General features: G+C 43.0%; 1 long non-coding RNA gene and 1 gene segment (V, D, J or C); one reads left to right on the forward strand and one right to left on the reverse strand.

The window, feature by feature from the left end:
- Positions 1 to 24134, forward strand: part of LOC102415345 — a gene marked incomplete in the record, with an annotated part of 786957 nt that extends 762823 nt beyond the window's left edge. Inside the window, 5 exon segments of the C gene segment in view lie at positions 17685 to 17744; positions 20333 to 20611; positions 21200 to 21274; positions 21682 to 21795; positions 23206 to 24134. Of these exon segments, the coding sequence occupies positions 17685 to 17744; positions 20333 to 20611; positions 21200 to 21274; positions 21682 to 21794 (527 nt within the window).
- Positions 22069 to 27141, reverse strand: LOC112577837. Its single transcript, XR_006542943.2, has 2 exons — positions 27026 to 27141; positions 22069 to 26804 (listed from the first exon to the last, which is right to left on the reverse strand). It is a non-coding gene; the product is annotated as an uncharacterized LOC112577837 (long non-coding RNA).
- Positions 27142 to 27794: the final 653 nt, after the last annotated feature.

Consider the following 27794-nt stretch of genomic DNA (forward strand, 5'->3'; position numbering starts at 1 on the left):
ATTTATTTTATTTTAAACTTTACATAATTGTATTAGTTTTGCCAAATATCAAAATGATTTTTTTCTTGTTTCATGAGGTAAGCCTGGATTGCTATGAACCTTCCCCTTAGCACTGCTTTTACAGTGTCCCACAGGTTTTGGGTTGTTGTGTTTTCATTTTCATTCATTTCTATGCATATTTTTATTTCTTTTTTGACTTCTGTGATTTGTTGGTTATTCAGCAGAGTGTTGCTCAGCCTCCATATGTTGAAATTTTTAATAGTTTTTCTCCTGTAATTGACATCTGATCGTACTGCATTGTGGTCAGAAAAGATGCTTGGAATGATTTCAATCTTTTTGAATTTACCAAGGCTAGATTTATGGCCCAGGCTGTGATCTATCCTGGAGAGGATTCCTTGTACACTTGAGAAAAAGGTGAAATTCATTGTTTGGGGGTGAAATGTCCTATAGATATCAATTAGGTCTAACTAGTCTATTGTATCATTTAAAGTTTGTGTTTCCTCGTTACTTTTCTGTTTAGTTGATCTACATCGGTGTGAGTGGAGTATTAAAGTCTCCCACTATTATTGTGTTATTGTTAATTTCCCCTTTCATACTTGTTAGCGATTGTCTTACATATTGTGGTGCTCCTATGTTGGGTGCACATATATTTATAATTGTTATATCTTCTTCTTGGATTGATCCTTTGATCATTATATAGCGTCCTTCTTTGTCTCTTTTCACAGCCTTTGTTTTAAAGTCTATTGTATCTGATATGAGTATTGCTACTCCTGCTTTCTTTTTGGTCTCTATTTGTGTGGAATATCTTTTTCCAGCCCTTCACTTTCAGTCTGTATGTGTCCCTTGTTTTGAGGTGGGTCTCTTGTAGACAACATATATAGGGGTCTTGTTTTTGTATCCATTCAGCCAGTCTTTGTCTTTTGGTTGGGGCATTCAACCCATTTACATTTAAGGTAATTATTGATAAGTATGATCCCGTTACCATTTACTTTATTATTTGGGGTTTGAGTTTATACACCCTTTCTGTGTTTCCTGTTTAGAGAAGATCCTTTATCATTTGTTGGAGAGCTGGTTTGGTGGTGCTGAATTCTCTCAGCTTTTGCTTGTCTGTAAAACTTTTGATTTCTCCTTCATATTTAAATGAGATCCTCTATGGGTACAGTAATCTGGGCTGTAGGTTTTTCTGTTTCATCACTTTAAGTATGTCCTGACATTCCCTCCTAGCCTGAAGAGTTTCTGTTGAAAGATCAGCTGCTATCCTTATGGGAATCCCCTCGTGTGTTTTTTGTTGTTTTTCCCTTGCTGCCTTTAATATTTGTTCTTTGTGTTTGATCTTTGTTTTGATTAATATGTGTCTTGGGGTGTTTTGCCTTGGGTTTATCCTGTTTGGGACTTTCTGGGTTTCTTGGACTTGGATGACTTCCCCATTTTAGGGAAGTTTTCAACTATTATCTCCTCAAGTATTTTCTCATGGTCTTTGTTTTTGTCTTCTTCTTCTGGGACTCCTATGATTTGAATGTTGGGGCATTTAACATTGTCCCAGAGGTCTCAGGTTGTCCTCATTTAGTTCTTTCTTTTCTTTTTTCCTCTCTGCTTCATTTATTTCTACAATTCTATCTTCTACCTCACTTATCCTATCTTCTGCCTCCATTATTCTACTGTTGGTTCCCTCCAGTGTTTTTTATCTCATTTATTGCATTATTCATTATATTTTTTTTCATTGTGTATTTTTTTAATTTTATTTTTAAATTTTACATAATTGTATTAGTTTTGCCAAATTGACTCTTTTTTTTTTTTTTTTGCTTATCTACTTTTTTTTTTATTTTATTTTTTAACTTTACAATATTGTTTTGGTTTTGCCATATATCAAAATGAATCCACCACAGGTATACATGTGTTCCCCATCCTGAACCCTCCTCCCTCCTCCCTCCCCATACCATCCCTCTGGGTCGTCCCAGTGCACCAGCCCCAAGCATCCAATATCGTGCATTGAACCTGGACTGGCGACTCATTTCATATATGATATTATACATATTTCAATGCTATTCTCCCAAATCATCCCACCCTCGCCCTCTCCCACAGAGTCCAAAAGACTGTTCTATACATCAGTGTCTCTTTTGCTGTCTCGTATACAGGGTTATTGTTACCATCTTTCTAAATTCCATATATATGCGTTAGTATACTGTGTTGGTGTTTTTCTTTCTGGCTTACTTCACTCTGTATAATAGGCTCCAGTTTCATCTACCTCATTAGAACTGATTCAAATGTATTCTTTTTAATGGCTGAGTAATACTCCATTGTGTATATGTACCACAGCTTTCTTATCCATTCATCTGCTGATGGGCATCTAGGTTGCTTCCATGTCCTGGCTATTATAAACAGTAACTAGGTCCTTGTTAAACCTTTCTTGCATCTTCTCGATCCTTGTCTCCAGGCTATTTATCTGTAACTCCATTTTGTTTTCAAGATTTTGGATCATTTTCACTATCATTACTTGGGATTTTTTATCAGGTAGATTCCCTATCTCTTCTTCTTTTGTTTGGTTTGATGGGAATATATCCTGTTCCTTTACTGCTGGGTATTTCTCTGCCTTTTCATCTTGTTTATATTGTTGTGTTTGGGGTGGCCTTTCTGTACTCTGGCAGTTTGTGGTTCCTCTTTATTGTGGAGGTTCCTCACTGTGGGTGGTGTTTGTGGAGTTCTCTTTATTATGGCGTTTCCTAGCTCTGTGTGGGTTTGTACAGGTGACTTGTCAAGGTTTCCTGGTTGGGGAAGCTTGTGTCGGTGTTCTGGTGGGTGGAGCTGGATTTCTTCTCTCTGGAGTGCAATGAAGTGTCCGGTAGTGAGTTGAGATGTCAGTGGGTTTGGTGTGACTTTGGGCAGCCTGTATATTGAAGCTCAGGGTTATATTCCTGTGTTGCTGGAGAATTTGTGTAGTATGTCTTGCTCTGGAGGTTGTTTGCCCTTGGGTGGTGCTTGGTTTCAGTGTAGGTATGGAGGCTTTTAATGAGCTCCTATCTATTAATGTTCCCTGGAGTCGGGAGTTCTCTGGTGTTCTTAGGATTTGCACTGAAGCCTCCTGCCTCTGTTAGTCAGTCTTATTATTACAGTAGCCTCAAGACTTCTCCATTTCCTTTTGAAGACCATGGGCTGTCTTTCTGGGTGCCTGATGTCCTCTGTCAGCATTCAGAAGCTGTTTTGTGGAATTTACTCAGCGTTCAAATGTTCTTTCAATGAATTTGTGGGGGATAAAGTGGTCTCCCCATCCTATTCCTCCACCATCTTACGACCGTCCCCCGAGTATATGTCTTTTTAGTGTTACATGTGACAAAAGTGGAAGTACACACAGAGCACTTCTGGTGCATTCCAAATTATTAGATTATCTCAAGGGAAAACATGTGAGCAATTGTTTTAGTCAGAAGCCGAACTAGCCACTTTTTCATGGCTGAACAAGCTATTTTGTTTGACAGAATAACTGGCAGAGAAACCATGGTTAATCAGAACTTGGTAGTTGTCAGGTATTTTCTTGGAAATGAACTGAGCCTGCACGTCAAGAAAAACAATGGACCATTGTTGCTGATGATAAAAATCTAAGTGTTCAGGCAAAAATTAGAATTTGGGGGCTTCCCTGGTGGCTCAGTGCTAAAGAATCTGCCTGCCAATGCAGGAGACACGGGTTCTATCCCTGATCTGGGAGCTCCCACAAGCTGCAGAGCAACTAAGCCCAGAGTGCTACAACTCCTGAGCCTGTGCTCAAGAGCCCAGGAGCCACAACTACTGTAGCTGGAGCACCTAGAACCCATGCTCTGCAACAAAAGAAGCCACTGAAGTGAGAAGCCCATGCACCACAACTAGAAGCTAGCCCCCACTCTCCACAACTAACAAAAAGTTGGCACAATGACAAAGATCCAGCACAGCCAAAAATAAATAAATAATTTTAAATATATATATGAAAAACAGAATTTGGGAAACTTGTATCTGCCATATGAGCTGTATGGTTCCCTAGTGCTAAACACTGTCCTGATTTTAAAATATTGGTGGTCATATTAACTACTGTGATACATGTGATATTATATAATGAAATATGCCAACATGCAGAAATCGCCTAACTCAGTGAACCAATTATTTTGCAAAAAGACTAATGGATAATATTACAAAACCATGCATGGGTGAAAGTTCCAACCAAAATGCAGGCTAGACCAGAGGATTTCAATGGAAAAGAATAAGAAAAGTTCATTAGCACATTTTCAGATTTCAAATTGCAACTAACCTACTTTTTTGGACTACAGGTTTGTCTGTATAAGGCCAAATTTTGCTCGTATATTTCAACCATACTGAAATATTGCAATAGATAGAAGGCATACGTATATGAGTAAACCCAGCTGTCTTCTAATAAGCCAGCTCTACCCTGATGGTTATCTGAAGACTATGATCAAACAAACACCTCCAGTATCTCCCAAGCTGTTCCTGCCTGTATGTGGTTGAAAGTCTTTTCAATAGCCTAGTATTCAGCTTTGAATACACTGCAGTTTGTCTATAACCTTCAAAGAGTACATGTCAATATCAGGAGCAGGGGGTGGAGATAAATAAAGCAAGTTCAGAGTCCACAATTACAAAATTAAAAGCTCTAGGATGCCCCAGTTTAATCCCCATTTCTTTTCTTGACCTGGCACCTCATAAATTTTTTCCAAGTGCTCTGAGTCTCCAGTAGGAAACCTGATCCCACCCAGGACTGAAGAAACTATGATAAACTCAGTACCCTCAGACCATCCCTGTTCTTTGATCCCCTCTGAGAATGCACTTCTCTGACAGTGAAAATGACCCAGCCTCCTACCAGGAAGAGACGAACTTCAGGATGAACCCACCCTGGGCCTGCCCCTCCCCTTTCCCACAAAAGAGCATCTCCTACAACAGTGAAAAGCTACATAAAGAAAGAAAATGCCAGGCTGCCCAGGCCATTCTAAGGGCACTCCTGGGGAAAAGATCAGCTGGAAGACTGAGCAGATCTAAGACACTTTCAAATAACAAATGTCAGAATAAAAGACCAAAGTTTAAGTGTACCAAAAACTATCACTGGACTAGGAATTGGGATACTTTATTTCTTGTATGTTCTTTTCAAGTTGAGTGCCTTGGCCAGTTGTAAAACCTCTCTGGATCTTTCTAGATTCTTTCCACTGAACACATAGGGAAGTGAACATATGATCCTTGAAGACTGTCTTATCTATGACATTCTAGGATGCTTCTCCAGGGGCACAGTTCATCCTTGATTACTCCTATTAGTGGAAAGAAAGCAATTTGAATACTCCAAATATGTAGACAACACAGAACTCGTTTCTCTTTGGCTTTGGAATATATTTCATGACGTGGAGCAAAGCACAACAAATTTATCTTCTCAGTGATGCCTGTGCTGTGCTGTGCTTAGTCGCTCAGTTGTGTCTGACTTATTGCAACCCTATGGACTGTAGCCTGCCAGGCTCTTCTGTCCCTGGAATTCTCCAGGCAAAAAAACTGGAGTGGGTTGCCATGCTCTCCTCTAGAGCATCTTCCCAGCCCAGGGATTGAATCCAGGTCTACTGCATTGCAAGTGGATTCTTTACTGTCTGAGCCACCAGAGAAGCCACTGATGCTTAACTCAGGCTAATGTTAAAAACCCAGTTATTTACAACTAATGGTGCAAATAACTGGGCACAGTTATTTTCAGATAACTGTGCTCAGATAGACAAATGTATGATAGTATTTCATCAGGCACTAAGGGTCAGAGAGAGCAGGGGACCAGGAATGGGTGCTGGACCAGGATAAACCTAAAGTTTATCCTTTCTCAATACGAGATACCACATCTCTAAAATAGTTTCTGAAGGCAGTGCCAGAGCACTCAATCAGTGAGGCACTGTGCTGGAACAGAGGACACAGAGATGAGCAAGAGAAATCTCTTCTCGCAAGAGTCTTTGCCTAATGAAGACGAAAGGAATGGGGTTTTGAGAGCAATGATAAGGATCAGCACTGGATGCAAGAAGATTCAGAGAAAGGGGCACATCTAACACAGTCCAGTCTTAAGGAGTCATTTAGGACTTCCCAGGGACATCCACAGCTAAGCTCAGACCAGCAACTCAATAGAATCTAAGGAAGTGAGTAAGGGGCCAAACTGGAGAACTAAAAAAAGAAAGAGCATTTCAGACAAAAGCAATCGCAGGGCAAAACAAGGAAGAATGAAAGAACATGGCCCTTTCAGGAAGCAAGTAGTCTGAGGCAGCTGAGTTTAAGGGAGCATGTGGTGAGGTATAAGATACAGGACTAGAAAGGCAAGCAAAAGCCTGTGCTTCAAACTATCTTATTCTGAACTAAGTGGGGAGCTACCATAAATTCTGGAAGGTAATTTCAGAGTTGGGGTCCCTCCAAGGCTTAGCATCTATATTAATCAGCTCTTGGCCTAGGAGACAAGTAGGGTTAAAATTCAGCTTGAGTTCTTCTGGCTGAGCCAAGATCCTGGTGTGGAGCTGCATCAGCTAGAGAAAGGGAAGCCTTTAAGAAAGCTCACAAAGCAGCCTCTCAGTTCACCACATTGAACCCAAGCGGCTACCTCTGCATTCGCCCAGCAGGTCACCTTTTCCAAGTCACACTAAGTAGTATATGGGCTACTGGCCCTGAATTTAGCACCAGAGAGTCAATGGAGAAAATGAAATTCTAAGTTTATGTGAAAGTCCTTTGTCGGTTGTATGATCCTCCCCATGTGCAAAGTGGAGTAAAGAGAATTAATTTGAGAGCTGAGCAAGATAAAGAAGAAATTATATTAGCCACAGACATTTTTTGCCTACTTACATCTTGTAATATCGAGTTGAGACATTCAGGTCTGGCAAACTCTTCTGGGGAAACCATCTAGAGTAGACTAGCCAGAAGGCATAGTGTGAGTAGACATCATGATTTGATCTGTTCTAGTCACAAACTCCAAGACAGATCTAGCCAGGGGTTCAGAAGAGCTTCAGACAGAAACGACTGGGGAGCTGGCCCTGACCTAAGCCAAATCCTTTTGATCTTGCTGGAGCATGACTTGGAGAAAACACCTGGCCCTGTAGTTCTAAGAGGCCACGTTGGGCAAAACCATAGGGGAGGTTTTTGTAAAGGACTGTAGCATTGTGGGTGGGATACGCACCGTGATACAAAACCCACAGAGACCTGTACAAAAACTGCAGGAGCCCAAAAGACATTTCCCTGGGAAATCCATAGCCTGGCTACCCTGCCCTAGGGAACTAACACAGCAAATAGCTGTCCTTCCTTCCTCTGTGACCCAGAAGGGATGCCAGAAAACTGTCCAAACCAGGAGAGGTGACACCCCAACTCTCACCCCCACCCCCCCAACTGCCCCTGCCAGCTGCTACTGCTAGCCTCTCTCTCACTGCTGTTTTCTCTTAGATTTTCTCTTGGTATTTCACCCATATTTGAGGAATACAAAAAAGGTGATCCTTGAAAACTATCCTTGTCTTGGTTTCTACTGCCAAAGAGTCATATGGAATTTCTGAACCCAAATTCCTAGAGACAATTGCCTATATGCTTTGCTATGCAGTTTGGGAAGATGAATTTACAGACAGGGATTTGGTTTTAGGTCATCACCAGTAGTAGCTGCTCATTCTAACACTGAATATACTATAAATCCCCAGTACAGGACTGGTGTTTCATGCTGTCACTGCGGATATGCCACATGTTATCGGACTTAAAGCAGCTCTGGTGTCTGTGAAGCCCTTGACTCTGGAATAGCCATGGATCCAAGACCCATTCCCTGGGCAACACTCATCTTCTAAGACTGAGAGTTAAGTGTGCATCTAGGAAATGAGAAAAATTTTAAATAACAGAAAGCAACCATTCCAAGAACTTCACAAAACGTCCTGTACAGGAAATGTCCACCATAAGGAGTGTGTGCTCTTACCTTCTCTTCAGACAGCAACCTTCCAAAAGCAAACCCAAAAGCAATTGCAATTCTGCAATTGACTAAATAAGCATGAACCAGTTGAATGAGCATCAAGTGCCATCTTTCAAAGAGCCAAACCCTTAAGATCCTCCCATCCTCAAGTTGATAGGAAGAAGAAAGGTGGGAGCACTGCTGAGGTTTTTGGAAAGCCCTCAAGCTCTGTGATGAGACTGACAAGCTCTTCTTTGGAAAAGGGACCCGCCTCATCGTGGAACCAAGTAAGTAATTCATTTATCTGTTCTTGGAAAAGTAATCCTCCATCTCAGGGGGTGGAAATATCAGGGAGTGTGAAATGGGTAGTAATAGCACCAATATTGTGTCAAGGAGGGGTTTGGGGAAGATATGAACTACCGTTAAGCTCCTCCATAGGAACTGGGAGCGGGTTGTTTTTTTAAAAAGTAGATTTGGGGGTTGCAAAAGACCCCCACACAGCTCAGGGAGACTGAAAAAGCTTCTGTCTAACGCCTGAGCTTTGGGTCAGGCTGTAGAAACCACACAATCACTGGCTCAACTCCTCCAGGAGAGTCGTAACTGACCAGATGCAAGGTTTGGCTGAGTCTGGGTGACTCTATCAAGCTGGCTCCAGATAACTCGCTCTTAGGAGAGCTCAGAACTGTATCAGCTTGCTGGGCACAGAGGCTTAGGCCAGGGTAAGTGGGCTGGGGCAGCTCCATTTTTCTTCAGAAAAAGGGAACCAGTTCCAGAAATCTGTTTCTCGTTGTTTGCAAATGGAAGTTAGGTGACTAGTGAGGAAGAAAATGGATGTGCTATGCTTTCTTTAAAGCCTATAGGACATAGCCAGGTGTAGCTCCCTAAGGGCTCATGGCGTCCATCTTCCTCACTAAGGGTACGCAGTGCCACTCGCTAATTAACTGTTATAAAGGAATCGATGCTAATGTTGTCAAAGGTCTGTGCTCAACTCAGAAGGCATCTTCTCTGTCATTTAAGTTACATTTTAATTCAATTGTGTCTTGTTTAGAAAAAAAAATAAAAGACTGTAATCTCCAGTGGGCAGCAGCTTCCAATTAGAATGTGAAGATTAATATTAATCTAGAAAATGTAATAAACAACACAAAACCCCATTTCAGAGATCCTAGGGGAGTCTGGCAAGGGGATCTTAAATTTGTTGGGGCCCCCTTGTCTGCTGGAGCTGTCTGGTGGAAAAGTAACAGCACAACCTGGCCTGACACCCTGGTGTTCAGATTGTGTTTTCTAAGGTAAAAGAAAACTACAGAGAAGTGGGGTGAAAGTGTGATGGAGTGGGCTCCTCTCATAGAATGGCTGGGGACAGGACTGTCCTGGGTGTATGAATTGAAGGAGGCATAGAATTGAGATCAGACGAAGGGAAGGGGAGAAGTGCAGGCTGGGCACCCGCACCCTCGCACACAAAAGGGAGAAGTGGGGCAGGGGCTTTGCATCCAGAAAAAGATGGAGAGCCAAAGTCGGCTAGCAGAGTCAGAGCAAAGAAAATCATATATCTATTTTTTTTAATCATAATAAGATTTGAAAATTCAACTAATTAAGGTTCTTCCCTTTAGAGCTTGTTGGCTTTAATTTTTCTCACTAAAATAAGTTTATCCACCTTCCTGACAAACCTAGTGACTGCGTTCCTTTATCTCCCTTTGTTCACTGAGTTCTTCTTAATGAATTAAGTTCTTCTGTTTACTGACTTACTTGAGCCAATGTTGCCCTAAGTGTAGAATGCATAAAATGTGATTTTTGGTGGTACATAGACAGACATTCTTTTCATTTGAATTGCACTATCTTTTAATGGTATCTGCATAGTACAACTAGGTTGTCCAACCTATGTGATTTAAAGTTTCCTCTTAATTGTATTTTAAGTTCAAATGTGAGTAAATTTAAAGAAAATTATTAAGCAAACCTTATGACTAATGGAAATGACCCAAAATAAAATCCCCAAAAGAGATGGGATTAATTGAAGTTTAAGAAACACTGAGCTGGTGCCTTCCATTGTCCTTTGAGATGAAAAGATAGCAGACATTCAGAGAAGGCATATATTTTAGTGTAGCCCAGATCCAGAATATCTTTGCACAGTGACTTCTTTTTAGCCAACACATATTGGATAAAAAAGGATCACTGCAAATCCAGATCCTTTATCTTCTCAGAAGCCTACTTGCTTTTCATGCTCTCTTTCCTCAGGAGCTTCTGTCAAGTTCTTACTTGCAGGGCTTCCCGGTTGCACCAAACTAACAGGTCTTCACAGACCCACCGCCACAGGTCCACCATAGCTTTTAACCCTCCAGATGGAAAAAACCTAGGGTTGCCACTTAACTTCATAAAACAGAACCAGAGTAAGGACCAAACAGCAAGGAATGAAGTACCACAATGTAAATAGGTGCTACTGACCATGACAATGACAGGAGCTTAGAAAGGGTAGTCAGGAGCATTTCATGCCAGTGGGCCACTAGATGGACTTAGAATTATATATACTGTTATATGATATTCATAAATCATCATCATATCAACTACTGCTTTTTGAGAGCCTACTATGTATTGGGCCTCTGGACTAGGCACTTTATTCATGAATGTCATTCTACTTGGTTCTCACATGATTATGCAAAAATTAAGTACTATTACTTGCATTTTTATAGATCAGGAGAGGTTCCCCAAGATCACACAGCTTAGCAAAATTAAAATTGGTATCAACTGTTGATTCCAAACCCTGTGCACTTAAAACACTCTGCTCTTTGAGGGACTTCAGTTGGACTGGGGCACCTGTGGAGGTTTTTCCTGCCTGGCTCTCCCACTCAGGCTCCTAATGAGCTTCTTTCCAAGCTGCCTACCAAGTCGGAAGCAACAGTTAAGCTATTTCCCTTCCAGCTGCCACCCCCACCACAATCCTTCACCAAGGCAGAACTCCTGCCCCCCAACCAAAACCAGTTACCCAAAGAGGCATTCTCCAGGCAAGGCCCATCCCCCACATTACACCACTCAGGCTCGAGGGTCCCTAAACTCAGAAAGGTTCAGACAATGATGAGACAATCACCCTTTCCTTCAAGAAAGAGAAGTCCACAAAATCCTGGGCTCATCAGCAGGTTTCTAAAATGCCAAGAGACAGCTTTCCCACTCCCGTCTTTGGCATTCATCCCCTCTGACTCAGGAGGAGCATCTCCCAGAACAGAGCCTTGACCTGCTGTACTTTCTGCCTGGACCCATTTTCTTTCATGAACTCACCCTAGCTTTCTCGCTCACCTTCTCCAGGTCTTACTCAAACGTCACATCTAGGGAGGCCTTCCTCAACCACCCCCTGTCTGCTGCAGTCCTTGCTTTATTTTTTTTTTATTTTATTTAATGTTTGGCTGCACTGGGTCTCCATTGCTGCTTGCAGGCTTTCTCGAGTTGTGGCAATCAGGGATGCTCTCTAGTTGTGGTGTGTCGGCTCCTCATTGCAATTGCTTCTCATTTCAGAGCACGGGCTCTACACACCTGGGCTCAGTACTTGCGGTGCACAGGCTTAGTTGCCCTGTGGCAGGTGGAATCTTCCTGGACCAGGGACTGTACCCATGTCCCCTGCATTTTCAGGCTGATTCTTAACCACTGGACCACTAGGGAAGTCCACTTTGCTTTTTTTTTTTTTTTTTAAGTGGCATTATTCATGTTTTATGGGAGACCTTAACTGTCTATGTTAGAGACTCTAGGATAACCATTATTTAAGGTAAATGCTCCATGGGGTCACAAAGTCAGACACAACTGAGCGACTGAACACATACACGCATAGCTTCACAGGGCTGTCCAAACAAAAGCCCACAACCTGGGTGGCTTACGCCAGAAGCTCATCCTCTTGCAGTCTGGAGTCCACCTTGCTTTATTTCGTATAGCCTTCATCTCCACCCGAAACTTTGAATGCTTATTTATCAACTATCTCCCTTGTTCCACGAGGACAAGGGCTACATTGAAAGCAGTAAATAAATATTTGTTGAATGAATGAATAGACAAATGAATGAATGGATGAGAGGACAAGTCAGCAGTGGTATAAGGCAAAAGGAAACAGAAATGTAAGCAAGCTAGGCACTTTCAGAGCCAAGCCCGATCCCAGCTCGCAACCTGTGACAAGTCGCTGGCACTGTACGCAGGGCACTCTTCTAGGTGCCAGGGAATCAGCATGAACAAAAAGACAGAAATCCATGCCTTGTTGGAGCTTACAGTGTACTGTAAAAGACAGATGATAAACTCACCAAATAAAATATATAATATTTTAGGTGGTGATAAGTCCTGTGAAGGAAAATAAACCAAAGAAGAGTAATAAAGTGTATCAATAGAAGGGGGCAATGTGCAGTTTTTAACAAAGAAATTATAGAAGGCCTCATTGGAAAATTGACATTTGAGCAGAGGCCCAAGGGGGTGACTGAGTGAGTTGTGCAGATTTCTGAAGGATGAGCACTTCTGGGCAGAGGGAACACAAGCCTTGCCCAGGGTGCATGAAGGACAGAAAGGAAGCCTGGGTGGCTGGAGAAGAATGAGTGACCGGGATAGAGTTTGCAAATGAAGTCAGGTTGATAATGTAGAAAAGATGGCTTGTAAGTCACTGTAAGGACCTGTACTTTTGGATTTAAGAGGGAAGGTTAGAGAAGAGAATGGTGGTCACACCTGACCCTGGTTAAGAGACCAGAGGAGACAGAAACCTGGATTCCAGTCCTCACTTTTATCCCAAACACCAAAGAAACAGGATCCTCTCCTGTCTCAGCAACCTCTCCCTACACCTTGCCCTGGGGAGCTCTGAGCTTAGTGTAAATACATTCTCCTGCTTCAAGCAAAATTTTTACTCTGAGTCTGACCCTAATAAGCATTCTAATGCTTACAGTGAACTTTTACAGAATGCTTTAAATATACACCCTTTCACTCAATCTTACAACCTCTCAATACAGAAGACAGTATCCTCATTTTATAAAGGAGGCAAATGAAGCTCAGTGACCTTAAGGAACTTGGCCAAGATTACATACTTAGTAAGAAACTGAGTGGAATTTGATTTCAGGTTCTCTGATTCCTTTCTACTTCACACAACTGAGAACCACTCTCCATTTTAGTGATTCTCAAGGTATGATATGCAATCCTGTATGGGGTGTAAACTGATCTGAAAAATCTGCATATTTTCTCTCTGGATTTTTGTGAGTAACATACAGCAATTTCATAGACTCTGGTTTTTACATATGACAGAAGCTATTTTAACTGTCATATCTAAGTGTAAGAATGCCATTAAAGTTTGCTCAAATTTGGAATTCATGAATATATTATTAAAATGTTATTAAAATAGACTTTAGTTCTGTTTTATACCAAGTCTGGCTGCTGCACAATGCTTGTCAATGATACAAAGCTCTGATTGGATAGGAAATGGAATTCTCCTGAAAGGTTCTGAGTGGGGCTCATAACTTACTAGATCTTGCCCCATGTAAGTATAGCCCAAAGGTTGGGAATCACCATTCTATGAGCAACAGGATTCCCTGGTGGCTCAGTGGTAAAGAATCCACCTGCAATGCAGGAGCCGCTGAGACACTGGTTCATTCTCAGGGTCAGGAAGATCCCCTGGAGGAGGGCATGGCAACCCACTCCAGTATTCTTGCCTGGAGAATCCCATGGACAGAGGAACTTAGCGGGCTACAGTTCATGGGGTCGCAAAGAGTTGGACACAACTGAAGCAACTTAGCATACCCTCATGCACTCTATGGCCAATAGCCCACCTTTTTTGCTCCAGACTGGAAATTGTTTTTCAACATCTCTTATTCAGGACTGCAAATTCAGACTATAACATAGCAAAAGTCTAGATTTCTATTTGACACAGGAATCACTTCCTGCTTTGTCCTGAAGGGTAGCTCCCAAGACAGAGGAAGAAAGAGGTTAAGCAGATGAGACAGAAAATCTCATCCAATGACTGTCACATGACTTGGGGCCAGGGTTGCGGTAAGGAAAAGGCAGGCAGTTTTTAGACTGGGTTTATCAGCTGTGGAGTATCCACTAATATTTGGCAAAGGAACCTATCTGAATGTGGAACCAAGTAAGTGACTCGGTTTTATTCTTCTTCTTCTTCTTCTTTTGACCACTGTATCTGTCAGTTATCTTTGTTAAATATTTTCCCAATTCATCAGTTTAGGAAACACTTCTCAGGTTGTTGAAAGTCCCTCCAGCAAGTGATTTAGCAAGGGATGGTGGAGGAGCAGGGACTGAGTTTCTGACAAAATCCAGGGTGGGAATGCATTGTAGTAGTCTTCTTGGTCCACTCTCCCTCCCGGAGTGTCTGTAAATGGCATTCGCCATTTACAGATCTGGGCCATGACCAGACCTGTGTTACAGCACATCTGATAAATGTGAGGAGCACTGGCAAGCATGTTAGGCCAAGAATTGAAAGACTGAGTTCTAATCCTCCCTTTTGACCAGCTCTGTGACTTAACTTCACAGTACTTGAGTTTCCCTCTAGCTGATTCAAATGATTTCCAAAGTGTCTTCCAGCTTAGCACACTAAGATCCTGAATGTCAGCCAGGCCAATTCTAAGGGACAATATATTAGGAAAAAAAAGAAAGCCCAATGATGTGAATGTCTTATGATCCAGTGGAAATTCTGAGATTTAATGAAAAATGACGCTGAAAACGGAGTCCAAACTCTGTCTATATGCCCATTACTTGGCCTTTGTGTGGCCAGGGAATTTTGACAAGTGGCAGCTGAAGCTCCTTTCAGTCCTGTCATCTATTACTCTGGTTCAATGGATGGGAACTGGGGTCTGGAGACCTAAGAGTCAGACGCAGCTCAGTCACTATCTTAACTGCTCTTTAGCTCCAGTGACTTCATCTGTAAGACAGATCTAATGATATCAGCTCGTGGAGCTTCTTATGATAGTGTCTGTTGAGGTAGTGTAAGCACAAGCCATCTGGAAGTAGTAAAATACTTATAGAAATGGCAGACTTCTGAGAGTATTGGGATCTTTTTAAAAGACTCCCAGTCTTTTGCAGAAATGACTTTTGGTCCAGCCATCATGTCCTTCCAACTCTAACTGAGGCATAGTCCTTTCTGATTGACTTGAACCTTACAGCTGCGTTTCTGCTGAAAATAGCCATTTGACATTCTCAGCAAAACCAAATTAATTCCTTTCTCTCTGTGAAAATATGACTGTGAAGCAAGATCTTGGGGTAAGAGATGACAGGTTGAGGAGATAATGGCAGTAAACCCTGGGACTTCCCTAAATGCCAACACTCAGAAGATAACACACATCAAAGAAGCTGCCAAAATGAAAGGCTTAGATCTCAGAAACCCTTGTAGAGCTGTGTATCCAGCTAACCCATCCACTTCCAAACAGATGGACTAGGCATGGAGAAAATAGGTAGTGAAGTTTTGGGTCATGATGTCTGAAATGGTGTGCTGATAACACAACTCGTCTTTGGAAATGAGACTCAACTCATCATGGAACCGAGTGAGTTATGCATTTTATTTAGTGTGTATATCCCCTTGGAATCATGGTACAGTCCTGAATAAGCAGAGCTTCTTGAGAAGTTAGGAGGTTCTAAATGGGAAATCCATTGTCATTGCAGTTGTTGCTATAAAGAGTCAACATAAAATTGGAGAATAAAATCACTAGATCTCTCTTAAGAAAATATTCTATGTATACTTGGAAACTCTCTTCTGAGGATTCATATTGATAAGTCTTCTGCAACTGCTTATATAAAGCCCTGGTCAGACTTCTGGCCCCTGGTCAGGGACTGCAACTAGGGAAAAGGCAAGCTCTGGATCTTTAGAGTCTTTCCACTGTTTATGAGGGAAAAGAGTCATGGTCACAGCATAGGGAGACAGAAGGTTAGAAAAAGAAAAATATTATTAAAGAAGGAGTTACTGCAAAAACACCTTCTCTGCCTCAGATGTCAATAACCAATCTGCCCTTGTCTCTTTTTTTGCTGAGAACTTGCATTAAATCATCATGCCTGGCTCACACTAAATTTTTTCCAAGGTCCCAACCTTGTTTGGGTCTGCTGAGAACTGTTTTGTGCTCACCTCCCTTGTTGGCCCTGAATCTGAGGATTCTGTAAAAGCTCAGGAGTCTACAGCAAAAGTACAAACACAGCCCCCAACTTCAGGACAATAGGGAAGTAGTGGGCTCTCCTAGGGATACTATCCACAGGCAGTCTGTTCCAGTGTTTGGAAATCCAGGGGCCATATTCAGGTAGTTTGGCTAGCTGCCAACCGTCAGTCACTGGAACCAGTCCAGAGAACAACAGTCTCTCAGAAGCTTTCCAAAATGCCAAGGCCAATGGGGCATTGGTTAGATTCTGCTTTTACTTATTTCAGAGGCAATAAAGAAGTGGAAAAATGTACATGAATGTGAGGAGGCAATCTGACAGTCCTGAAAGAGACTGGTAGTGTCAACGCGGTCTCTGCCTCTCAGAGGGTAATATAAACTTACAGGCGTTCTTGATTGCCTCGGGCTTCCAGGGAAATAGTGGAATTTGGTGGGTTTTCTTATCTTTGAGGAGAGGGAGACTAGAGCAATGAAAAGGAGGGAAAACAGAATCACATTGTAACTGATTGCAGTCTGATTGAGGCTGGGCAAATTGCATCTGAGCAAAAAGTATTGTGTTTCATTTTCCCTTTAAATCATTTCCACTTGAAATTCAGAGTTATCTGCAGTGTTAGAATCAAATCTCTGAGGCTATGCCTTTGGGACTCCTAAGGAAGAAGGAAAGAGATGAAACCAAAGCTTAGACCCTCTGTCGAGATGCTGACCTGCGCTCTTCAATGATATCCCAATTGCTTCTCCAGTTTTCTCTTCCTGCAGCGATTGAGTATAATATGATGATATGAGGCTCAGGTAGGGGGTTTAAGAATTTCAAATCAAGCCCCCAATCCTTAAAGTTTTGACAGCAAAGAATGGTCCTTCCATTTCGCCTTGCTCTAACCCTGGACTCTTGATTTTTTTGGTGATAAGACAAAGTAATCTATAGGGTTTTAAGTTCTATTTCACATGATTACTCTGTCCTCTTGAGGCTTGTATCTGGATCCAGAGTCAAGAGAAATTATAAAACAAAAATAAGCAATCCAAAGCAAGCTCTGCTTTCCCTGCCCTGTGTCCATGACACGCAGCACCACTGGGTTCCTCTGTCAGCTACCAATTTCTTGTTCAACCCTCGGGTCCTTAGAAAGTCTTTCCACGGGCTCAGGGAATTAGAAAGTAGATTTGTTGTTACTGTGAGACTCAGTCTGAGTGATGGGAGAGAAATTAGTTTCTAATCAAAAAGCAGGATTGTGACCCAAGAGAAGGGAAATAGAATATGAGAAAAAGAGCTGGGCCTAAAACGCTCCTCAGCCTAACATTCATTACAAGAAATGTCAATGCCCAGTCCCCCATTCCTACTCCCAAGCTGGTGTGTGCTTAGCGAGTCCTTCCAATGGACGGGTGTTAAAGCTTCCATCTTGGAGGCAGCTACTGGCCTGCTGACACCCTCTTCTGCTGCTCTGATTCAGCCCTGTCCCCTGTCCCAGTACTGGCTCCTGGGCTGGGGATTTCATGCTCACCTCCTTACCCAGCAGTTACACTATTCTTAGCTTCAAAGGGAACTGGGACTCTGTGTGCTCAGCCCCCTGATATCATCAAGTGCAGCTTTGTAGCTCTCTGAGCCATGGGCTTTCTGGGCTGGAACCCGAGCTGCAGAGGCAGGACACAGATGCTCTAGCCCAGGCCCCAGAGCCAGCCCCAGGCTGGTTACTTGTCAGTTAGTGTCGCAATGTGCTCCTGGGACACCCGACAGATATTTTTTGGAGCTGGCACCAAACTCTTCGTGGAGCCCCGTAAGTTGATTTTTTTTTTCCATACATTTCTAGGGATAAGTTGACTCCTGGGACTAGGCTTGCCATCCAGTTTGTGGTACATGAGAAAGTATAACTAGGAGATGGAGTGGTACAGATGTGGACCGGGCACAGTAAAGACACTAGGCTGAGTAGCGAAGTAGCTCTGTAACTATTATTACTAAAAAAAAAAATTATTTCTGAAAAAAGAGCAGCCCAGAAAACACAGAGAAATCTAGCAGAAGAATTATACTGATATGTTGGAATATCAGATGCAGGAGGGGCAGAGGCCCAAATTCTCCAGGTGGTTGCTTCATCCTTGCACATCGCTTTGGCTAAGCTGACTACTTGTGTATGTCTTTGTGCCACCCGAAAAATGTACTGCAGCTGGAAGACTTAGGAGAGAGATGGTTAACCTGGTGAGAATAATCAAGTAAAGCAAACTTATTTTCAGTGTTCAAGTTAAAGGCCATCTTGGCAGAGATCTTTGAAATTGTGACTGACATCTGTTGTCAATGTTTCAATGCTTAGGGAACCTGTAAGGTGCTCTATAAGAATCTAGAACATAGATGATTTCTAAGTTTATAAATTGAGGAAGACTGTTCAGGGAAGGTATACACTTCTTTTTGTATGTTTACCAGCACATAGCCTTAGCATTAGATAGTACTCATAAAAAAAGAAAGTGCCAAAATGTAGTTAGTTATATTTGTGGACCAAGAAGAAAGATTGGAAATTCTCAAAAGACAAGCAATTACATCTTTAAATTTTAGACTACAATGTAGTGCAAATTTTACACAACTTCAAATTTTGGTTTAGGCCTAATATAAAATAGACTGGGTTACATGTAACAACTATATTGAATGCATTCTATTTTTTTAAAAAGTTTCAGTTCAGTCATATAGCCTTTTATTTTAGTTACCATGATACTAAAGAATGAGTTAAACCCTTTACCTTCAAACAACTGTTTTAAACAGATAGACATTAATTTAGAAAGAGGATCTGAGAAAAATGTTTTTTCAAACCAATGCATCATGCTCTATCTGAAATACTAACAGCTTCAGAGCTCAATATCCTGAGTGTATGACCTTCTTCAGACATCTGTCTTGTTGGTTATATCAAATTGTTCAAATTATTCAAGCCAGGTCTCTCCATCCCAGAGTGATTATTAACAACTGCCTTTGAATTTAAATTTTTAAATCCCAAGAAAGGCTTAATTTTCCAACTAAATCAGACTAGGATTGGATCATATTTTTAAGTAATGAAGAAAATAGGAATGTTTGGGCTTTGGTTTTTAATGGACTAGTTTCCTTTCTCTATAACTCATAGCCCCTTGAAAATCAACTGGATTCATCTCAGCAAATCAGTATTGTGAGCGAGAAATGCCACAGTTCTGAAGGGAAATGACTGAGCAGAATGTGTGGTTTCCAAGCCGTTACTGCTGGGCTTATCAGTGTCGGTTATCAGCGGCTTCAGCTATGCCGGGAAACAAAACAATGAAGCTTTTCTCCTTTAAGGTTCCAGAAGAGCTCTTTGAAAAACCCCCAACACCCCCCGCCCACACACACACACACACACCCCTCTGATTTTAAGGAAAGAAAAAGATGCAAACAGAGAGTAGCAGATAAATGATTGTCCAAGGTGAGGCATGAAAGGAAAGAAGGCCAGGAGGAGACCCAACTATTGTAACCCATTTTCCACAGCTCTGCTTAGAACAAAACAAGAAGAAATGGGCTTAAACTGGTTTCATGCTCGTAAGGACTTCTGAGAATGATAGTTATTATTCTCTGATTAAAGACTCAAAAGAAACTATAGGGTAGTCCTTTACAAGAGAACAAGAGTTCACCTGAAGACAGAGAGATGGACCACTTAACTTTAGCAGATCCCTTCCAGTCCGAAAAACAGGAATGACACCCTGAAATGACGTCAACACTAATATCTGCAGAGTGTTGAACCACTATGGAGCCCTTTTCAGACTCTGCTTTGATCTCACTCCAAGGGTTCATGCATTTAAAATAAACCAACTACAGCACAACTTAAGCTCGGTGCTCTGTGATGACCTGGAGGGGTGGGGGTAGGGGGGTTGAGAGGGAAGCTAAGAGGGAAAGGGATATATGTATACTTATAGCTAGTTCAAACTGTTGTACAGTAGAGACTAACACAAATTTGCAAAGCAATTATACTCCAATTTTTTAAAAATTTAAAATAAATGAAAATGGTGGATATTCAGAAATTAAATAAATGTACTGATTCAGATAGATATTCAGCCTAACTCAACCGTCCAGAGGATCAACTAATAAAACATAGATAATTGAAACTCAGTTGACCTAGACACTTCTTTGTATTTGTCATTGTCTATCTCTACTCCCAGTCATATCTCTTCGCATCTCCTAACTAGGAGTCAAACTGCCTGCCTTTCATTTCTGCTTCCCTTGGTCATCCTTTCATGGAGATGCTAACAGGTTCGGGTCACTAACAGGATGCAGGAAAGTCTGGATTGTGGTGTTTGGCCCCAGGGAAACTGAGGAAAACAGCATTGTTCAACTCCTACATGTGGATAATCATCTCACAAAATAAACTGATTATATTTGCAGAAAGTCAACCTGCTGCCAGCCCATCTGTTTTTGTCATGAAAAATGGGACAAACGTCGCTTGTTTGGTGAAGGAGTTCTACCCCAAAGATGTAACTATAAGTCTGCAATCATCCAAGAAAATAATAGAATATGAGCCTGCTATTGACATCTCACCTGGGGGGAGGTACAGTGCTATCAAGCTTGGTCAGTATGGAGACCCCGATTCAGTGACATGTTCGGTTGAACACAACCAACAAACCTGGCACTCTACTGACTTTGAACCAAAGAAAACTATTCCAGGTAGGTCCTATCTGGCCTCAAGGGGCTAGGGTTATGGGGAAGAAAAATTGAGGGCAAGAGAAGTTGGAGATGTAAACTCTTGACAGGTCACATTCAATATGGCATCATGCTGGAAATAAGACTTAGGTTCAGACTTAAGGATTAGGCTTAATTCCCATCCCTGAACGGGAATTAAACTTGTTGCATCTCTGAGCTGGAATCTAGGATAAAATCCATTTATTTCATCCCCATCTCTCCTCTTCACCAAACTCTGTTTCCTTCATACTAAAGACTCTAGGATTGAACATTCATGTGGGATCTGATCTAGTGTGAGTACCCCAACCAAAGGCAGCCCAGCTTATCTTGGTGTTCATTAACCCAATTCTTCCTACAAATTAGAGGCATACCTGGATGTTGGCTTCATGGCCTAATGGGAAGAAAACCTCAAGACAGGAAGCATGTTGACTGTGTCAATAGCTGTAGGACCTTAACCAAGTCATTCCTCTGGTCCTTAGTTTACTTACTTAAAGTCACCTCCACTTCTAAAACCTGAAAGCCCTTGAGCCTCTCAGTTGTCATTGTAACCCTGACCACTGCTGTTTGTTCCAGAAACAACTCCAAAACCGACGGAATATGAAAACAGCACAAAAGCTGAAGTTCCAGTGACCTGCCAAGAGCCCCAAGGTTAGTTGAAGCCAAAGGGCCCGTTTCAGAATTGAGGTTAAAGCAAACTCTGTCATTGTCAGATGGGGCCCCAAATCATTCTATTTCAAAAGAAAACAAAAACCATACTTGAGTCCAGTTGGCTCCCTCTAACTCTTCAAGCAGAGTCTTCCTGACTATCAGATCAGATCAGATCAGTCACTCAGTCGTGTCCAACTAAAGGAATGGATTTTTCCAAAGCTTGCTTTGCTGACTGTGAACAGCAGCTTCAGGTCTGTGAAGGCTGTCTGGCACCACACAGGGCTTCAGGCCAGGAAGAATGATGATGATGCGGGGCAGGCTGGTGTCGGTGCTGTAAGCCAATATCTGGCAGGAAATTTAGTCTCTTGCTAAGTGAATGAACCATCTTCACTCTCATTCATCCGCAGTGCAACCCGGGAAGGTGAACATGATGTCCCTCTCGGTGCTGGGGCTCCGAATGCTGTTTGCCAAGAGTGTCGCCGTCAATTTTCTCTTGACTGCCAAGTTATTTTTCTTTTAAGGTAAGAACTAGCTGCTTCTTATTCCTAACTCCACCCAAACTATGCTACACGTGGAAGAAAGGAGTTTAGGACTGATAAGAAGCATTGGGAAAGGAAAAAACACATAGAGACATATTATGATTCAATAAGGTGGGCCTTTCTAGATACTTAGCATTACACTCTGCCTCCTGTTGGCCTTTTATTTCAAGCCAGATTCAAAATTCATGTAATATAATGTAATACCAGTCAATAATCCTCACTTCCAACTGAGGAGCTAGAAAAACTGGACCTAAACAGGAAAAATCTTTTTCTTTATTGCTATTTTTGTGTATATGGCCAAAGGACCATGGGCTTTTTGAGAGACCATCAGTAAAGGCTCACTTGAAGAATATTCAGGGAAGCAGAACTTGTCTTTGCCAGACAAAGGTGATGCCAGTTCTTAATCCTTAGTCATAGGACTCAATGGGTCTACCAGCCTATCTTTGGGATGAACCTACACTCCTATTCGTAGTGAACAGCTCACTAGTAACCTCTCAGGATGCATACAAATTGAGGATGAGATGTGAATTATTTGCCGGTCACTTGCATTCCCTCTCCTGGTTATCTTGTTATTGTTCAGTCGCTAAGTCATGTCTGATTCTTTGAGACTCCAAGGACTGCAGCACGCCCCACTTCCCTGTCCTTCACTATCTCCCGGAGTTTGCTCAAACTTATGTCCATTGAGTCAATAATGTTATCTAACCATCTCATCCTCTGCCGCCACTTTCTTCTCTTGCCCTCAATCTTTCCCAGCATCAGGGTCTTTTCCAATGAATTAGCTCTTCGCATCAGGTGGCCTGAGTATCTTAGACATGAAATTTGAACCAGAACTTAGGTTTGCCTATAAAGCTCCTTCTCCAGTGCCCCCAGACACCCCTCAGTCCCAGCTCCTGATCTAAGGACAATCCTAGACTTAGTGTGTTGGACTTACCCAACCTAGCCTGCAAGCATCCTCAGTCATTCCCCAACAGGTGAGTGTTTTACCAACCGTCCCCAGGACACAGGCCAAATGGCTACATGAAAAGGACCTTCTGACCTCAGTAGGAATCAGAAGCACTAGATTTTCGTTCCAACTTTGTCACTAACTCACTGCAATACCTGAGCCAGTTTTCTTCACCGTGTTGGACCTGGGTTATCACATCTGTAATGCAAAGGAGTGAAAAATAACTAAAGGAGAGCAGATAGGTTTTGTAACTGGTGTCAACACTGATAAACTGATAGTGACTAGCTGAACTATCACCATGTGTAGAAGGGAAATGTGCCAGGATAGGTTAGTGATGTCTGCAATGGTACAACCATAGCAAGTACTGACCTTCCCCATGACTACTACGATTCCTTCCAGCACCGAAGGTCTATGATTCTATAGCTCTGACAGTCTTCCTTCATTTGCAGGCTGACTGGCATGAGAAGGCTGCATTCCCTGAAAGAAACCAAAAGCCTACAGAGAAGCTATCTCCTAGGCTTTCAACTTTTTCGTGATTCAAGTTGACCCATCCCAGCCTTGCTTAAATGGCTGCTCCCCAAACTGGTTTTCCTTTAAAGGCAACAAACCCAGCTTATCCTTCAGCCTGATGAAAGACAGAAGTCCTGGGGAATGGGGGCTTATGGCCCCAACTGTTTTATATGCTGCTTTATAAAGGGATAAGAGATATGAAGGTACATAGGACTCATTTTTTTCCCTATGACTGACATACTTTGAAAGTGGTGTTTTGTTCCTTTGACTTTCTTTGCCTCCAGAACTAGAAAGTGGGACCCATCCAGTTCCCAGCTCCATCCTCCAAGAGGAAAAATAGATCCTCTTGGGGAAAGGAGAGCGGGTGTCCTTCTACCTAAATGTAAAAGCCTCTGCTCAACCCAGCACTAGATTTGCCCAAACTAGCGTTCACATCCACAAAAGCACTTTCTGCTTTCCCTAATACTTGAGAAACAAAGCAACACTTGACTCCCTAATACTCTCTTTGTAGGCAATGGGGTCTCATCTAAATACTCTCAGAGCTATTAGCAGAGATCAGAGTAAAATGCAGAGGAGATTGCTTTCCTCAACTTAACAAACGTGAATTATTGCAAGTTCCAGGCACTGTGCTGAGAGTGCAAAAATAAGTAAGACATGGGTCTTGCTTTCAAGCAACTCACTGTGCAAGTATTTTTGGAGGGAGGGATAGGAATGAGTCCCCAATATTTCCCTGTAAAACCAAAGTCTTCCTGACCCCTTGCCTGCCCATCTGTACAAGGGGAATTTGAGGGCATTGGATCTTTGGTGTTGATGGTTTTCTGCCGTTTTTCTTTGTCTCTGTTGCATGTATTAAAGTGCATTGTATGTACCTTGCTTCTGGCTTTATTTATTGCAGACTACTGCAGGGAGGAAGTGGGGGGCTGTGAATTCACTAGTAGTCAGACAAAAACCAAACTGAGCTCATAGGTCACACCACAGCTTCCGGGGCCCCTAGCCCAGCCCCTGGGTTTCCTGCTGTTGCTGTGGCTGCTACAACGGCAGCGCCCCTCCCCGCATGTGGCCACTGACCTCTGCTCCTCTCACCTCGGCAAGGCCAGCTTTATCCCTCTGCAGGAACACGGGTAGCAGAGGCCTAGAAACCCAGCATTGTGGGTGCCTCAGCACCTGTGTGGGGTGTCAGCTGAGACTCATGAGGTGACAAGTGAAAGAACAAGGCTCACCCACAACTCCCCCGCCTTTGCCATCTGCAGACTGCCGCATCAGGTCCTCACACCCCAAACCAAAGAAAACAGGCAGCTGCATTCTGAGTCAGTGAGTTTAGGACAATCTAGATGGATAAGCCAGATCTATCCTGGGAAAAGCCACTAGAAGATTCCACACATCTTCACCTCATGGGCATCAAGAATGCCTATTTCCAAAACATGTGCATCTGTTACCTTAGGCCATTCTTAGAGTATTTCTCTGAAGTTGCTAAAAACTAAAAGATCATAGACTCATTTTGCAGATGGAAAAAAAATGCCCCCCAAAAAGTTGTGTACCACGTCCGAAGTCATTCAATGGGGCAGGGATATTTCTGGGAGCAGAACCAAGTTATCAGGGGTGCCAACTCCAAATTCAAACAGTCCTGCACTTAGCATATGAATGAGCCACCCACTGGCCCACTTTGATCATCAGCAAAAGGCAACCAGCATTTTATAGGACTATGAATTTCTTCCACCAAAGGGACCCTCCAGAAAAGATTTAAGGCTGGAGCCAGAGGGGACTGTGGCTGCCTTCAGGTGTGGGGACCTTGCCGCCATGGATTATAGGTTTCCAGAGCTTTCACATGCAGAATCTCAAGTCCCACAAGGACCCAAAAGGAGTTTACAGAAGAGTATTACACACACTCAGTAGGTGGCAGAACAGAAGCCCCAGAAGCTGAGTCATTTGCCTGAAACTTTGGCTCCCTCACCCATGTTCTTTCCTTCCCTCTCTATAGTGACTACTCTCCACTTGCCTGTGCTCAAGCCCAGACAAACTGCTGCCCAAGCTACTTACTGCTACAGCCTCCTAGGGCACAGCTGCATGGGAGCACCCAGATATGCTCCCTTGGCTCAGTCATTAACCAGCTCAGTGATCTTCTGATTGTCCCTCACTTCTCTGGGCTTTTCCTATAAAATAACGTCTAACGCTTCTACTAGGGCTTCCCTAGTGGATCAGCCATAAACAATCCACCTGCAATGCAGGAGACTGGTTCAATCCCTGGGTCAGGAAGATCCCCTGGAGAAGAAATGGCAACCCACTCCAGTATTCTTGCCTAGAGAATTCCAAGGATGAAGGAGTCTGGTGGCCACAGTCCATGGGGTCACAAAAGAGTCCCACACGACTTAGCAACTCAACCACCACCATCAAGACTTCTATTTCTAAGGTTACACGTAATAACTCCAATAGTTGTATTAAGGCAGAAACATCAGTAGTAGAGGAAGGAGGGGTGCAATCCCAGGGCTGAGGGTGTATCTATTTTTGACATCACATCTTGGTTTTGCCTGGAGGTAATTCTCTCCCCTGGGGATGCCACTGGGCTCCAAACTCAGGAACTTTGAAGCTGGGATTCTGGTTTTCACAGACAGCTTTCTGGGAATATCTCAATGCTCTTTGGTGAAAGGAAAATATTCTCCAGACAAAGTAAAAAGGAGGTACCAAAGAACATCCCAGAGAAACAAGGTGACTGCTCAAGAAGATGTGCATGAAAGGTAAACTGCGGAAATTTTTTAAAGTAAATAACTTTGTGTCCAATTTGAATCTTAAAAGGGAAACAGGCCAATTCCAACAATGGGTAAATGATGGAGATAAAATAAGCACACTTCCAATGGGCTCTCTTTAGATTGGACCCCCACCCACCCCATCTGGCTGTCTGCCCAGGGCACACAGCACATCCCTGTCAAGCCCTTCTCTGTATCAGGCACAACCCAGGCACCAGGGTTCCTCAGACAGACACTGGGGCATCAAGGGCCCTCTATGAAGTGGAGCGACATCTCCTCCATTGGAAGTCGGGGTGCTCCCCTGCAAGTGACCAGGCTTTTTCGTATTTGGCAGGCACGCTAGGGCACCTCCCAAGGCCAGACTGGACCACAGAATGACGGGGAAGAAGGATGCCATGTTCAAGGACATGAGCTGCCCAGAGAAGCAGCTCTGCCAGGCTGTGCCCAGGGGTTTGTGTGCACACTTCCTGGGCGCCTGCATCACCGTGGGAGTCTCAAAGCACAGTAGTAAGTAGCAATGTCTTCAGGCCTCACAGAGGAGATCATCAAGTGGAAGGTTTTGTGGCTCACGCTATGCTGCACGGTAAATCTACCCCGAGCAAAATCTGCATCACGGGATCTAGTGTTGTCCCTGTACAGGACAAACTGGAAGACACCATCTGGCCTTTTTCGGTACCAGTATAAGTCTGGATCTGAATATGTGGTTTGGAAGGTGCAGAGCAATGTCACCTGACTGCCACTCGCCACTCTCTGCTCCGGGGGACTCTGGGTCACTTGGTTACACAGCACACCCTTGTCTGTGAAGAGAAAAATAAGGAAACAGTGAAGTGCTACATTCTGCAGGTCCTGGGTCCAGCACAGCTCCACCCAGGGGAACTCAATGGGCAGAGGCAGGGAAAATTAAAAGCAGAAAATAACTAGAAAATCTAGTGTGAATGGGAAAGAGCCCAAGCCTTGGAAAATCAGAAACAGGGAAACGGATGATAGAATAAGTGGGACAGACAGTGAGTACACTTACAGAAAAGCACAAGGCTGAAGCCCACAGCGAGAAACATCTTCTTTTTCTATCAGGGAGGAGGATACATAGAAACCCAGGCTCCTTAAACCTCTGAGACCGTCTCTGGGGCTTCTGAAGAGAAGGAGATGGGAGGGACATGAAGGGAGTGGAACAGCCCTGACGGTCACGTGCCTGAATTAGCTGTAACTCTCTGAGGCACGTGCTTCCAACCCAGGAAACGTCGTTGTTGTTGTTTTTGTAGCCCTCAACCCTCTTGAACTAATCCTTTTGTAAAACACAATGAAAATGAATTAGCTTTTGAAAAAGGAAAAAAATAGAAATTACAAGCCTAATGATCACATACTTCCATACCAAATCGCCCTGCATGATGCATGCTCAGTTGCTTCAGTCATGTCCAACTCTCTGCGACCCTATGGACTGTAGTCCCCCAGGCTCCCCTGTTGGTGGGATTCTCCAGGAAAGAATACTGGAGTGGGTTGTTATGCCTTTCTCCAAGGGATCTTCCTGACCCAGGATTCAAACCCACATCTCCTATTTGTCCTACATTGCAGGCAGATTCTTTACCCACTGAGCCATTGGGGAAGCCCTAAAACTGGCTTATGGTCCATTTCCACATCCTCTGGTCACAGACTGGGTACCGGTCCAGTATCGCACTTTGAGTAACACTGTCACACAGCATGAGCACAGCTGACCATACCCGTGGCACTGGCTCCATGGAATAAATGAACGGGGACCTAGTATTACATCTTTGTGTAATGAGAAAAGGAAG

The sequence above is a fragment of the Bubalus bubalis genome, chromosome 11 (assembly GCF_019923935.1).
Source record: "Bubalus bubalis isolate 160015118507 breed Murrah chromosome 11, NDDB_SH_1, whole genome shotgun sequence".
In the NCBI taxonomy this organism is placed as follows: domain Eukaryota; kingdom Metazoa; phylum Chordata; class Mammalia; order Artiodactyla; family Bovidae; genus Bubalus; species Bubalus bubalis.